Source organism: Oncorhynchus kisutch, linkage group LG17, assembly GCF_002021735.2.
Source record: "Oncorhynchus kisutch isolate 150728-3 linkage group LG17, Okis_V2, whole genome shotgun sequence".
Classification (NCBI taxonomy): domain Eukaryota; kingdom Metazoa; phylum Chordata; class Actinopteri; order Salmoniformes; family Salmonidae; genus Oncorhynchus; species Oncorhynchus kisutch.
The window spans coordinates 56111097-56126414 of NC_034190.2; the positions used below are offsets into that span (position 1 = coordinate 56111097).

Consider the following 15318-nt stretch of genomic DNA (forward strand, 5'->3'; position numbering starts at 1 on the left):
AAATTGCTCAAGTATGTACACGTTCCGTCTTTCCACCAGATTCAGTGCTTATTCTTCTATTTGGTCAGGGATTTGTCTGGAGCACTCAGGTTTCTAGTGTTACTACACCTCCCCCAACTCTGCACAACGTTTCTGTGTTCCCTGCCAGTGTATACCCACTTCCCAGTCTAAATGGACTGAGTTCAGCAGAGCTATTAAACCGGACATGACCCTCATTAGCCCTGTTTATACCTGGTTCTAACATGCATCCTTTGTCCTGATCCTGCCCACCGCTGGAGGTAGTCAGGCACGCATTTGTAGACGGCTCTGGTCAGTGAAACCATTTAAATCATCGTTATCCTGCCCTCTATCATTTACAGGTGGCACAATAGACTTGTGGCATCAATATGTACATTTAAATAAACATTATATTGAAAGAATATCAGTCAAATAATTTGCATACAGGGATAGACCATGAAATCTGGTCACAATGCGTACACCTTGGACAGATAGGAGACACATTTTAATACCACGTGCAGACAGATGTCTGAAAATGTGGGCACAATCTGAATGTGGAGAAGATCAGGACACAGCACGCCTGTTAGCGGCAGGTATAAACAAGGCTTTTTATTTGGAATGCTGAGGGCTTTTTTCCCCCCACTCTAGTGCCAAACACGTGCGAGAGGAAATTGCTGACTTGCAAAGAAAGAGACCTCTGTGTGTCTGTGTTCTGTTGGAACTTGGCAGGAGTGAGGCCAAGCTTGTTTATAGAGAAAAGAATCAGCCGCTCCCTCCCCTTCACATACACACTTCCACAGCTGAGGCAAGTGAGATGGGATACAGAAAGTGAACTGGGTGTATTAAAATAGACTAGGGAAAGTGTCTGCTCCATTTTATCTGATAAAGTAGACCATGATATCTGTTCATGATACATTTCTATCTGAAATGTTCTGTAATGGCGGCAGGTAGCCTAGTGGTTAGAGTGTTGGACTAGAAGCCAAAAGGCTGCAAGATCGCATCCCCGAGCTGACATGGTAAAAATATGTTGTTCTGCCCTGGTTACGAAAATCTGTTGTTCTGCCCCAGTTAGCCTAGGAACAAGTGGGTTGTCATTGAAAATAACAATTTGTTCTTAACTGACTTGCCTAGTTAAATAAGGTAAAATACATTTTTTAAATTACATCTGCCTGAATAGGTCCATACTGTATGGCTCATCATAGAATTACATCAGCTGTTATGACTGCTTATGTTATGTCGTGAAGACTCCTAAACTGGATTACGGTACAGTTGATCCAATCCATGCTCAGCGGCCAAGTGTTCATTTATCCTCCAGGAGTTCTCTATCAGTCCAAACGTACTGTTTTGGACTGGGATGAGAGAGTCCACATCATTCTTCAAGTGTGCAATCCTTTTTTCTATGTTCTCCACAAGCCTCCATGTATTTCTTCTTATGAAACCGTAGGACTTAATTTTTTTAAATAAATGTTTGGACAGTTGCCAATTTGATTAAAAAGACAAATAGCCCAGGTTACCCCATATCTTCAAACATTCTCATGCTGTTCGGTAAAATGTGAAGAATCAACAGCAGTTTTAATACACAAAAAAATGAGCAGTCTTAAAAAGTCAAATGTATTAAGGGTATATTTATCTTAGTAAATCAGTTCTTATACAATTCATAGCAAACTTCTTAAAGTTGAGTTGTGGGTATCTGTGCTAGAAAGGCTTACCAAAGCTTCCACCATTTTTAGAACACAAACGTCAATAAGAAAAACAGACAAAGCTAAGACAAATCTGGTCAAATCGATGGCCGTTTCTTGTAGAGATGGTTGGGTTTTCTTCAAGTACAACCATGTTGACTGGTTCTGTGAGCAATTAACGAAACGTTTACAGAAATCCAACTAACTGGTTATGAAAGCTCTGTAAGTCAGTGCACTTAACTTTTCAACATCAACTTAAAGTACAAATATTATTTCTGTTTAGAATGAAGAGATGCATCAGATCTTTCTAGAGCAATGGCTCGTTACTTTTTCCAGTTACAGATATATCACAGCTTGCTGTGATCTGCAGCCGCGTCTGGCAGCGAACTTTCCCCACTGAAACCTGCAGAAAACACTTTGGTTCCTTCGTTACAAACATTAAAAAGGCCTTATTCTCTGTTCAACTACGCCAGCAGTAGTAGTGCACTGAAGAAACGCCACCCTTTCAGCTCCTCACGGTGAGAAAATGCCTTAAGCGTCCATCGAATCCATGACACTTCATAAAGTCTCATGTTTAACTTCTTTGTCCTCCACAAAACAGAACTGAGAGTTTTGTTTTTTATTGCAGAAGCTTCCCATGTTTAAAGTAGCATCTCCCTGAAACTTACCTTCACGTTTCCCAAGTGGTATAATCACTGCCCCACCGCAAAAATGTGCTTGATAATGTTGTTAGCTTTAGCATGATAGCATTCTGGCCCATCACAGTGGCACACCCCTGAGCCTGCGGATGATGTTGGAAGGTGCGGGTCAGGAGGTTGTAGAGGGAGCCGTAATCCACGGCCATCACGGTGCAGGTGAGGCAGATGACGTTGTAGGGCATGCTGAAATCAGGGGTGGGCAGGTTCACCAGCAGAGGCTCCGTGTAGACCCGCATGAAGTAACTGGACTCCTCTTTACACAGGAAACTGGGTAGACAGAAATGAATTATAATAACCTATGAGGGTTGGAGGTCAATTCCATTCAAAATCAATAGAATTGAGGAATGATACACTACTTCCAAAAGAAGATTTATTTGGCGTAATTTCCTTAAAAATTGCATTACAGGTGATAAACTAAAACACTTAAGACAACTGCTACGTAAGTGTTCAACCTGTACTCAAAAGAAAATAAACAGCCGTATGACTCACAAGCTGCTGAAAAGCGGGCGTTCCTGGGTGCTGTTGGTATCCATGGCGACAACACTGGGCATGAGAGCGCTGATAACAGAAGACCTGAAGCGAGGGACAACATTTCATCAAATATCTGCTACTGGAAACTTGAATATCTGCAGACTACAAGCAAGTGGTATCTCAATTTGAACCAATCTTCATTCAGAATCAAAGTCAAGACAAATATTTAAAATAACTTCATACTAGCAGGCTTGATTGAGCTTGCTTGGGACAATGGAACCAATAGCGGAAAAACTGCAAATTGCTAAAGGAATTTGAAAGATTCCTAATTGTATTTGAACCCAGTTCTGAAGCACAAATCTAAAAGCTATGACAGCAATTATAGGCAAACAACACTTCAAAGTTATGACAAAGAGTACATTAACTGTCCAAGTTCCCATTACAATTAGCATTTCTTTAGACAAAAACAGAACTTGACACGTAGCATAGACAAATGCATATCTTCTGTTTCTGTAGACTTCAATAAAGTCAAAGTTATACCCGACGTAGAAGCCGTGGTTGGGGTCGGGGGTGTACTCCGTCCACTTCAGGAGTGCCCTCTCAAACTGCACGGTGACCTCGGTCACAGAGTTAGGAGGCAGCTGGACCAACATCTCCAGCAGGTGGGGCTGAAGGCTGTCTTTTGACGGCTGGTAGTGGATGTAACCTAGGTAGAGAAGAAGAGAGGAAACTTGTATTTATTTGTACAACCAGGAAAGACAAGCAAGTAAGTAAGAATATACACAAAATATCATGAAGGTGTTCCTAATGTTAAGTTGCACCCTGCAGAACAGCCTGAATTCGTCAGGGCATGAACTCTACAGGGTGTCGAAAGCATTTCACAGCGATGCTTCCCACAGTTGGCTGGATGTCCTTTGGGTGGTGGACCATTCTTGACAGACACGGAAAACTGTTGAGCGTGAAAATCCCAGCAGAGTTGCAGTTCTTGATGTGCACTTAAATGTTTGTATATAGGAATAGGGACTGTTTCTTATTCCACTTGTGTACAGGAAGTGAACAGACAGTCGAGGGAACATCTTTTCTGGAATGAAACGCAGCCCACATATGGAGTCGTGTCCTTGCCCGGTGTCACTCACTCACCACTCTCGGCTGCTCTCCAGCGCAGCAGCATGTTGAGGGAGCGCGTCTGTCCGAACGTTGCCTGGTTGGTGAGGTCATAGACCGAGTAGGTTCTCCGATCCTCCAGCACCACAGCCTGGCTCAACAGGGGTGTGGCTAGACTCAATTCAAACTGCTCCCCCTTTAAAGGGGAAAAACAACAACAATCTACTCCTGCTCAACTACCATAGGATTGATAGAGATATAGGTTTTCATTCCACAAATACATGTAGCACAATGGCGCTCGTTGGCAGTTTACAATAAAGAAAACTGAATTACAGTCCAGTTTACAGAAGAACATGAACGTGATTAAAATAGAAACTCATTCATATTTTTATTTGAACAACCACCCCCCCATCTAGGGTCTGCTTAAAAGCCTAACTAATGATGGTATTGGCCTGTCTTTGTAGTGTTCCGCGTTACATCAAATCTGACGTAGTTGCCCGCCCTGACGTGAACCTCACTCCAGATCTCTGATCCCTTGTAGGTGACAACAAGCTGGAGAATTTGTTTGAACCCTACAGCTTGAGAACATGCCCCCATTGCACTACTCTATACAAGTAGTGTTGACTGGTGTTTTAGTACAAACAAAACACGCAGGCGCACACGCGATGCTCAGCCAACTACTTTCGCGATGCACCATTGTAGCAGGTATGTCAGTGATTGGACTAAAGCTTGGCATGCACAAAGAGGTCAGTCTGAGAAAGGCTCATTTCAATAGGAAGACCATGGAGTGTTGATAGTTGTTTGAACTTTGGTATGTATTATTGGTGCTGACTGCTGACTTTTCTTCTTACTTCAAAAGAATTTGCTTTTGAAACTCAAAATTCATGCTCTGTTCCTTGACTGTATGAAGTAACTAAGTCATTCTGAGTAAGACCATATGCTAACTAAATAGAATTTGTATTCATATAAAGTTTGAGGTAATGTAAAGTTAGTTGTGTAAAGTATGCGGTCATGTAACGTTAGTCACGTAAGGTTACTTACCTGAGGGTTGTCTGTGACGTCCACGTACACTTTACTGGAGGAGGCCAGGGGGCAGGCTTCAGTATGCTCAGGGTATGAGAGAACATCTTGAACAGGGACCACTCTGTGGAAACACCCAGTAACCCAACACGTCATGTTCATGTCCTCCATTTTGTATGTTTCTAAATGCAGTGACCAGTCTTTTTCATGGCGCTTAGAAGGGAAATGTCTGTACACCACAGTAGAAAGAAATTACTTTTACATGAAAAGTTATGTTCATTATCTCCTTCATTTTATTGTAAAGTGTTGCAATTTGAAATTCACTTAAAATAAATGTAATTTGAAAAATTGGCCATTTTCGCTGTGCAAAATATAGCTAGCATGCAAATGCACCTACATGAAGCAGTGTCAGAGGGGAAGATACTGTACATCTTGGCAATACCAGCATGTTTTAGCAATAGTGTGGTGATACTACACTGAACAACAATAAACGCACAAATTTTACTCAGTTAAAGTTCATATAAGGAAATCAGTCAATTGAAATAGATGCAATAGGCCCTAATCTATGGATTTCACTTGACTGGGAATACAGATATGCATCTGTTGGTCACAGATACTCAAAAAAAAAGGTAGGGGTGTGGATCAGAAAATCAGTCTGTATCTGGTGTGACAACCATTTGCCTCATGCAGCACGACATCTCCTTCACATAGAGTTGATTGTGGTCTGTGGAATTTTGTCCCACTCCTCTTCAATGGCTGTGTGAAGTTGCTGGACATTGGCGGGAACTGGAACACCCTGTCCTACGTGTCAATCCAAGGCATCCCAAACATGCTCAAATGGGTGACATGTCTGGTGAGTATGCAGGCCATGGAAGATGGCCTTTTATTGTCCTCAGCACAAGGTGCACCTGTGCAATGATCATGCTGTTTAGTCAGCTTCTTGATATGCCACACCTGTCAGGTGGCTGGATTATCTTGGCAAAGAATAAATGCTCACTAACAGTGATGTAAACAAATTTGTGCACAACATTTTAGAGAAATAAAATGTCCGGGATCTTTTATTTCAGCTCATGAAACCAACACTTTACATGTTGCGTTAATATTTTTTGTTATACCCTTTTCACACTATCGAGTCGACGTAAACTGTACTGGCTCAGATATTTTCCATTCACTGTCCACGTTTCCAGCAACTATATGGTGGAGGCATAACCAGGCCAGCGCAGTACAGCTTGGCTCAGCTCAGTATGTGAAAGGGGTATAATACTGAATGAGGAGAGGCCTCTCTCACCTCATTTGCCCTGGCCAGAGGAGTGCAGGTCAAACACCACGTTCAGTGTCTGTCTCAGCTCCCATGCTGTGGACTTGCACTGCCAGTCCTGAAACAACAGTAGCCGAGTGTCACATAAAGGCTCGGACTAATCAACAGTGACAGGTTTTCGAACGGGATTACAAGTAGGATGGAAGGTGAAATCCGTGGGTTGGTATTTTCTACAGGATTACTTTAGAAAGCCAACACAAAGAAATGTGATGGTTATTTTCTTTGATATGGCTGACCACATGATAAAAGGTTATAGTATTCCTCATAACTATGTAGCTATAATATACAGTTGAAGTCAGAAGTTTAAATACATTTAAACTCAGTTTCACAATTCCTGACATTTAATCCTAGTAAAAATTGTATGTCTTAGGTCAGTTAGGATCAACACTTTATTTTAATAATGTTAAATGTCAGAATAATAGTAGAGAACGATACATACATCTGAAGACTGTATATACATACACCTCACCTGACACACAGGTGTGATGTGTAGAGCCTGGGAGTAGAAGCTGCTGTGGAAGAATTTCTCAGAGTTCATTAGGACTGCCAGACCAGTCTAGAGAAAGAAGATGGGCAACATGAAGAACATGGTTAATCCCCACACACGCATGCACGTACACGCACACAAACTTTAAGTCCATTCCAATAAAAGGATAACACTACATGCTAATGGTTTCAAAATAATCACCTAACCACAAATCAGGGTTTAGTAGGGCACGACGTAGCAAAATAAATAAAGAGAATGGCCATTTTAGAACAAGTCCAGGTAGTCCTTCCCTCTTTCAGTCTGGTTTTTTTCCTCCCCTGTTTAGTGCCTAATGAACATGAAGAAGGAAGCCTCCGCACCCTTTTTCAGATTTAGTATACTACAATACTACACTTTTGGTAAATGTGACATTCCTAAGACCATCCAACATAAGACGGACTGGTACCGTGGCGCCGCAGGGAAGGAGTTTCTTCCACAGCGTCAGATTCTCAGTAAAAACGATCTCCCGCGGCAACACAGCATAGCGGAGAAAGCGCTGGTCCGTTACTGTATAGCAGAGGACGTATACAGGACACACATACAGGTGCATGACACACAGGTCCACATCAACACACTTTATGTCACATCACAACACTTAGCATTATGGAGAATCACACATCAACACAGTATAGTTTCACATCTTTAATAATACAGTACTATCTAATTCCAGAACTGCGTCATGATTCCTTTGAGCGCATATGCAAAGCATTCGTTGGCACGTGGTCTTGTTCATTAAGGCATACCGTAGAAAAGTGTTTCTTATTAGATAATTACAGATAATAACTCCCCATTTCAGATTGTTTTCTTCCATTTGATCCCTTATGAATACGAGCCTGCTTTCTGTTCAGAGGCAAGCTAGCTACTGGAGAGACTTGGGTGCCTTACTGTCACGAGAATTAGGTTCTCAATGATCATAAACCAATTCATTTAAATTACTCAGTCTGTGACCGGAATTTGTAAGATACTGGTTGGAATGAAAACAGACAGAGGCTCAGTGCACAATAGTCAAATGTTTATTCACGGGAACATTCTGGTGTGCACAGTACAAAGACCTTCATTTATAGTGACACACATACTTCCACATAAAACATTAGGTATCCTACGCCCACACTGTCCTGCTACCCAGCTTCTTCCCGCCCTCCCTCAAGATAGGGAGAGACCCTGGGAAGTTCTCAGTGCCCCCAGCCAAGGTCGTCACCGAATCTTGCTCGGCACCAAATCTTGTCTGTTATCAAGATACTAGACATATTGTCACCAAAACATTCATTCTGACTAAGAACTACACTCCCGTATATATAATTCTACTGACTAAAACCAAACACAGCATTAAAATAACCTAATGATTCGAATCAATTCCATACAATCATATGGTTTCAGAGTTATGTTTCACAGTGTAATATTCTAATAATTTATTAAAACATATCCCATTAACACTTACCATTGCCCACGCCTAGAGGCTTGAAGGAGGCACTGGGCTGCACCGTGTTGGTGGAGTCAATGAAATTCAGCGAGGCACAGAAGATCCCTGAGAGGACGTTGGTCAGCTCCTTCCAGGCAATGTCCACACTACAAGACAATGGACGAAATGACATCATTCAATAGAATTTCAATGCTAATATAGTTTGGGAGAAATGGCGATGAGTAAAATGGCATTATCTGCCACCAGTGACAAAAAGACATGGCTGTGAAATGTTGTGACACATTCCTGGTCAAAGACTCAATAGGCCAAATGAAAGTGGTGCAGGCTGTCACTACAAAATGGGTGAGACTAGCACCACACATACGTATGGATATATTTGACTACCAACCATGATGACAGATATATAGCTGCTATGTTATCTTCAACAGTAAGGAAAGTGAACATGTGTGGCTAAATATACAGTATATACACACTCACTCAGTTACAGTGTCCTGAAACCATACCCACAGTTCGGCACCAGGGGGCGACGGTAGGAAAGGCTGGCCCCACTGCATGGTCCTCCAGTAGCCCTGAGTGAAGGAGATGTGGAGTTCACTCACAGAGAACTTCGAAATCACCTGGCCCAGAGACTTCGGGAAGAGTTGGTAGTGGGAGACTGAAAATATACATTTGGGGGAAAAACAGTGAGTTGCATATAACACTAGTATGTTGACTTGGACATAACTGTCGGGCAAATTAGGCATGGGGCCTAAGTACTGATGACAGTGAATGCACAGCAAGTTACTCTGATTAATCAGCTCGCAATAGAAAATTTATTGGTATATACAGCCTGGAACTAATGCCTGCAAAATTGTATAAATATTCCTTACAAGCCAGAATGTTTAATAAAATTACATTTCAACTTACTCTATCGGTTGTCTGTGCTTTTTGTTCTTCTGCTGCTCGAAAATTTATAGAAAAATATACACAGGATAGTATTGTTTACCCAACTTTAGTTAGCTATTAACGAGAGAACCTATTGAAACAAGCATGCCATGACAATGAACATGGTATATTCTGAATCAGGGGAGGACAGAGAACAGACAGAGGACAATCCACATATTTTTTAATTTAAAAAAATTGAAATAGGAATTTAACATTTCAAAAATAAAATGTAAAGTGTTGATTGTTCTCCGTCCTACCCTGATTCAGAATATACCATTGTCATGGCATGCTGGTTGCAATAGCTAACTAAAAAGTCAGGTAAACAATTTCCTGTGGATATTTTTGTATCAATTTTCGAGCAGCTGAAGGACAAATAGCACAGACAACCAATAGAGTAAGTTTAAAATGTAATTTTATTCAACATTCTGGCTTGTAAGGAACATCTACACAATTTTGAAGGCATTAGTTTGACTGTATATATCAATTAATTGTGTATTACAAGTCTGATTAGTCAGACTAAGCAACAGTCAACATAGCCTACCAGCACTAACACCTTGTTCAACTATTCAACTCCTCAAGCCATTGATCGGTTGGTTGAATCAAATATGTTTAGTGCTGTGCTGGAACAAAAGCCTGCACGGAGGGTCTACACTACAGGACCTTGACTGAAGATGCACTGATGGCTAGTGTCCCAGTGTGGCTACTAGATAGATGACTAGAACATTATGTGATTGACCCAAATATAATTTCAAATCAAACTCTTTACCTTTATTTCCTCGCAAGAAGTCCGTATCCCACAAGGTTCGGAACTGGAAGCTGGCGTAAGTATCCCCAGAATGCAATGGTCTGATCACCAACTCTTCCTGAAACCGGTCTTTTTCGGGCGGTGGTGCAGGGTCGTCTAGGGTTTTCTTGGTGTCAGAGACATGGTCAACTTTGTCGCTTGGAACATCTACTATGTTCGTTTCGAGGGAGTCCCGCCTCTCCTCTTCCGCGGCCTCTTGGATTTTGTCTTTTGCGGGAGGTGGTGGGGGGATGTCATAGGTTTGAACATGGTCAGCTTCGTTGTCGCTTGGAGTATCTGTTAACGATAGATTCGTTTCGACCTCGGTAGCCTCCCATTGCCTCTCCTCTTCCACGGCATGGGTTTGGCCCTCGGCATCTTTCACCTGATTTGTTTCTTGTACGTCTGCTGTAACAAACACGTATACTAATCCACAAAGAACGAACGCCAGCATATAAACATTGCAGCTGTGCGCTTTCATTTTCCCGACTGCTGAATGACGGCGCCTACTTCCTTAACCGCTTGTCATGTTGACCAATAGGATTAAATAATTGAGTCTATTATGGACAATCATCACTGCGCAAAAGATGCGCATAGTGACTGATCTAAACTTGCTTTGTTACCAGCAATATTTACATCGGATTCATTGTTTGATAAATTGAACATATCATATGTTGATGTAACAGAATAGGATAAATTAATGTATCTGTGTTTTTCATAGCTACACAGTCAAGCCGAGCAGGATGCTTTATATTGTTGCTTCTTAGGCCTTTAAACCAGTAGCCTGATATACTACATTTCCCTTCATTTCTGTTAGTACTCTCTCTACTTATAGACAATAGGCCTTGGCTACTGATTTCCTTTCAGCCAATAACACTAGGCCTATCAGGCTGTTTTTTCTTAAAGCTGCAGTAGGCAACTTTTTGTGTGACCCAACCAAATCCACATAGAACTGTAGTTATAGATCTGTCATTCTCATTGAAAGCAAGTTTAAGAAGCAGAACGTATGTAAGTTATTTCTCACTTGCTAGTTTAATTTTTGCGTCTTTTACTGGTATGGTACACCAGCTTCAAACAGCTGAAAATACAATATTTTTGGTTACGGAGAATATATTTCACAGCAGTTTAGATGGTACCATGTTTCTCTACACTATAATTGCTTGTTCTGTCACAAACCGATATTAGGGAACTCTTAGAATTTTAGCAACAGGAAATGGTGGAGCAATTTCTACATAGTGCATTTTTAATCCCTTCAATGCCATTCATAATTACAGTGAAATATTAGGATAAATTGCAGTATTTAATTTTTTAAAAACCTTTTCAAACTCATTGTATTCCTGAGATGTCTTCAATGAACCAATTTAACCACGTCTTGATGTTCTGCTCTATTCACCCTCATCACCATCCATGCTCATAGTATGTGGATATTAGGATCATTCGAATTGGCCAAACCAGCTTCAGAAATCATGAATGCTTTGTTGACATTGATGTGGTGACAGAAAGTACATTAATAAATTCAGATGTTGTATGTAGGCCTAAATGTGTGTTGCTGGCTACAATGGCTGCATTCACACAGGAAGCCTAATTTTGATATTTGTTTCTCACTAATTGGTCTTTTGGCCAATCAGAGCTGAAAAAGACCTGATGTGATTGGTCAAAAGACCAATTAGTGGGGGAAAATATAAAAATGGGTCTGTCTGTATAAACCAGCGTATAAACGCAGCCGATGTTGCGAGCAAAACACTTTAATCCATCCAACTGATATTTACCACATTCCCACTTGGTTATGAACGCAGGAATATAGATGGGCACATCCGTATCACCGCTCCCACGTCCACACGCGCTCCAACATACTAGGAATTTCTGCTCAGCACCCATGGCCCCCCATTAGATGCTCAAAGCCGCTGTTGTCATAACGAATTATATCTGCACTACTGCTGTTTACTTCTGAAGTTGCCTGCCTCTGGTAGGGTTTTCAATATTTTATTCAGAATTCCTGTGCTCTATCCCTATGGCTACATCCGATGGAAATGGAATAGACGGCTGTCTTTTGCAACGAGGCAAATCTCAAAGTGACCCAAACCTACTCACCGAATCCAGCATCGATCTAGTGCACAACACAGGTAAGATAGGCCTACATATTTTGTTGTCAGGATATTCTATAGGCTATGATATTGGAGTTTTATTATAAATCTAATCGCTTTGGTATTGCTAAATGGGATATGAGGACCACATCGGAATAATAAGCACTCCATGCTTCCATTTGACAGCAAAACATTTCATAAAAGTGATTCTCTGAGAATTGAGATAAATATCCTGACGCGTTTGCCATTTTCATCCAGTACTATTTAAAATGAATGGATGCTCTCCCAAAATACGCTATTTGTGCGTAATGTTTGGAGCCGTATACGCGCATAGCCCAACTGGTTTTGCAGTAAATGTGCTGATTAGAAATTAACTGTAGGCTACCCTATACTATACTGCAAAGCCTATTTTACACAAACCCATAATATTTAAATCATAATTTAATGTATTGCTAAATGTATTTATTGGCCTAATAAGATTGGACGCGAAGATGACAGCCTACAGTGAAGAAGAAAGCGCTTGTGGTGTGGTCAATCATTTTAGGCGAAATGTCTAGACGCTTTTTTCGTCGCTAGGTTATATTTTGATTCGTTACATTGAGCGCACAGACACTCCCACTGTGCACAGATGTTAGTTCAACGTCTAGTTTTTATTTACATTTGGTTGAGTTGTCAACTAACGTGAAATCAACCAAACATGTGACCCAGTCATTGGATTTAGGTTAGATTTGGGTTAAAATTCCCTTATTGATGACTTTTTGCAAATCCGATCTGTTTTCCAAGTTGATTCAACCAACACATACATTCTGTTTGGTTGAAATGATGTGGAAACACGGTTGATTAAACAATGTTTTACCCAGTGGGCAGACATTTAATATGGAATTGGTCCACCCTTTGCTGCTATAACAGCCTCCACTTTTCGGGGGAAAGCTTTCCACTAGATGTTGGAACATTGCTGCAGGGACTTGCTTCCATTCAGCCACAAGAACATTAGTGATGTCGGGGACTGATGTTGGGCCTGGCTCGCAGTCTGCGTTTCAATTCATCCCCCAAAGGTGTTTGATGGGGTTGAGGTCAGGGCTCTGTGCAGGCCAGTCAAGTTCTTCCACACCGATCTCAACAAACTATTTCTATATGGACCTTGCTTTGTGCACAGGGGCGTTGTCATACTGAAACAGTAAAGGGCCTCCCCCAAACTGTTACCACAAAGTTGGAAGCACAGAATTGTCTAGAATGTAATTGTATGCTGTAGCGTTAAGATTTCCCTTCACTGGAACTAAGGGGCCTAGCCCGAACCATGAAGAACAGCCCCAGAACAGTATTCCTCTTCCACCAAACATTACAGCTGGCACTATGCATTCAGGCAGGTAGCGTTCTCTTGGCATCCGCCAAACCCAGATTAGTCCATCGAACTGCCAGATGGTGAAGTGTGATTCATCTCTCCAGAGAACATGTTTCCACTGCTCCAGAGTCCAAAGGCGGCGTGCTGTACATCAGTTCAACCAACACTTGGCATTGCGCATGGTGATTTTAGGCTTGTGTGCCGAACAGGTTCTTGTGCAGACATTGCTTCCAGAGGCAGTTTGGAACTCGGCAGCGAGTGTTGCAACCGAGGACAGACGATTTTTATGCGCTACACACTTCAGCACTCGGTGCTCCCGTTCTGTGAGCTTGTGTGACCTACCACTTCGAGGCTGAGCCGTTGTTGCTCCTAGACGTTTCAACTTCACAATAACAGCAATTACAGTTGACCGGGGCTCCTCTTGCAGGGGAGAAATTTGACGAACCGACTTGTTGGAAACGTGGCATCCTATGACGGTTCCACGTTGAAAGTCACCGAGCTCCTCAGTAAGGCCATTCTACTGCCAATGTTTGTCTATGGAGATTGCATGTCTGTGTGCTCGATTTTGTACACCTGTCAGCAATGGGTGTGGCTGAAATAGCCAAATCCACTAGTTTGAATGGGTGGCCACATTATTTTGTGTATATATAGTGTATGTATTATGATTATTTGAACAATTTCCTTCATCATAAGCCTGGGTTTCGGATAGTAGCCTATATTGGACGCTCATTCCATGGACCCTTGCCCATCCCAACTCAGCCATTGCTTTTGACAGCATCAATTGGTTCCCATGCTGAGCAGATCAAACAGTCCTATGATCAATGACCCTGCGTTCCACATGATGTATAGGATCAAAGACTTCCACATCTGTGCAGCCCTATAGAACATCGATTCACTGTGGCGTGGACCATGCAGGCGTGCACGGGGCACCTTGAGTAATCATTAGACTATTCCCCTTTCAGTTAACCTACCTCTCAGCTGTTTTCACCTCTATGGCTGTTTAATCACTTTCCCATCATAAACAGACATGCCCTCATTCTCTACAATGTTTATCAACCAAGCGTTTTTATTCTCAAGTGCTTTTAGACAACGGCAACAGGCCTAATGGCATTTTGTTATGATGATGGGCCTATTTTTAACACCGTTGCATAAAATATTTTATTGGACATTTTAGTGTTGGTGCCAGCCCGTGTCTGTTGATGAAGACAGTGTGTTTATGGCATATTTATGGATTGAGTGGGTTCTTCTTCACCATTTACTGGTCTCACTCACACTCACACTCTCTCGCACACACACACACACACCATAAGCATGGTGGTCAGGTATGCATGATTCACAAAACCACTAGTCTATTCATATTTCAACCAGCTATCTGTTTAGATCCTTGTTTCTTGTTGCACATTTACAACTGTCTCTACCATGTTCATTCATCAACCTTATACAGCACAGTTTTTTATGAAACTGCTCCACTTATGGCTAATCTAATTGCCACAAACCTGTAAAAAAAAATTAACGTCCATTCCCAGGGCACAGCTAATGGCGTATACTGTCAATGCAATTCATTCAGGAGTACAGTAGCAGCGGCTGGTGACCCAAAAGTACACACGGTCCGTCCTCAGTTTATCGTCACTGTGTAAGCGTCGCAGAACTCTCGCCCCGCAGTCTTTGCCAAAGGATTACTAAGCCTTTTACGCAGTGGCCTTTGCAGCTGCAGAGACTGACACTGTATTCATCCACTTCGTTAACACCATAGAGACAAGACAAAACACGAGGACAAAGACACCACATTAGCTGTAGAACATTCAAGGCAATTTGACCCTTCATCCTTGCTGAGGCAATGCACTGTACCACTACATTTGCCTTATTTTAAGGGCTTTTTATTTTAATTTAAGCACAATGGGTGACATGAACGGGTTTAAACAAATACTTACAGCCTGAGATGTTGTTGCCA

General features: G+C 41.8%; 1 protein-coding gene and 1 pseudogene across 1 annotated transcript in view; one reads left to right on the plus strand and one right to left on the minus strand.

The window, feature by feature from the left end:
* Positions 1-1594: 1594 nt before the first annotated feature.
* Positions 1595-10487, minus strand: LOC109907952 (GPI transamidase component PIG-T-like; annotated as a pseudogene).
* Positions 10488-11642: 1155 nt separating this feature from the next.
* LOC109906995 (phosphatase and actin regulator 3) overlaps positions 11643-15318 on the plus strand; it is a 54497-nt gene continuing 50821 nt past the window's right edge. The window contains exon 1 of the mRNA XM_020504802.2: positions 11643-12064. Coding sequence (XP_020360391.1) covers positions 11953-12064 — 112 coding nt within the window. The 5' untranslated portion in view covers positions 11643-11952. The remainder of the gene's footprint in view (positions 12065-15318) is intronic.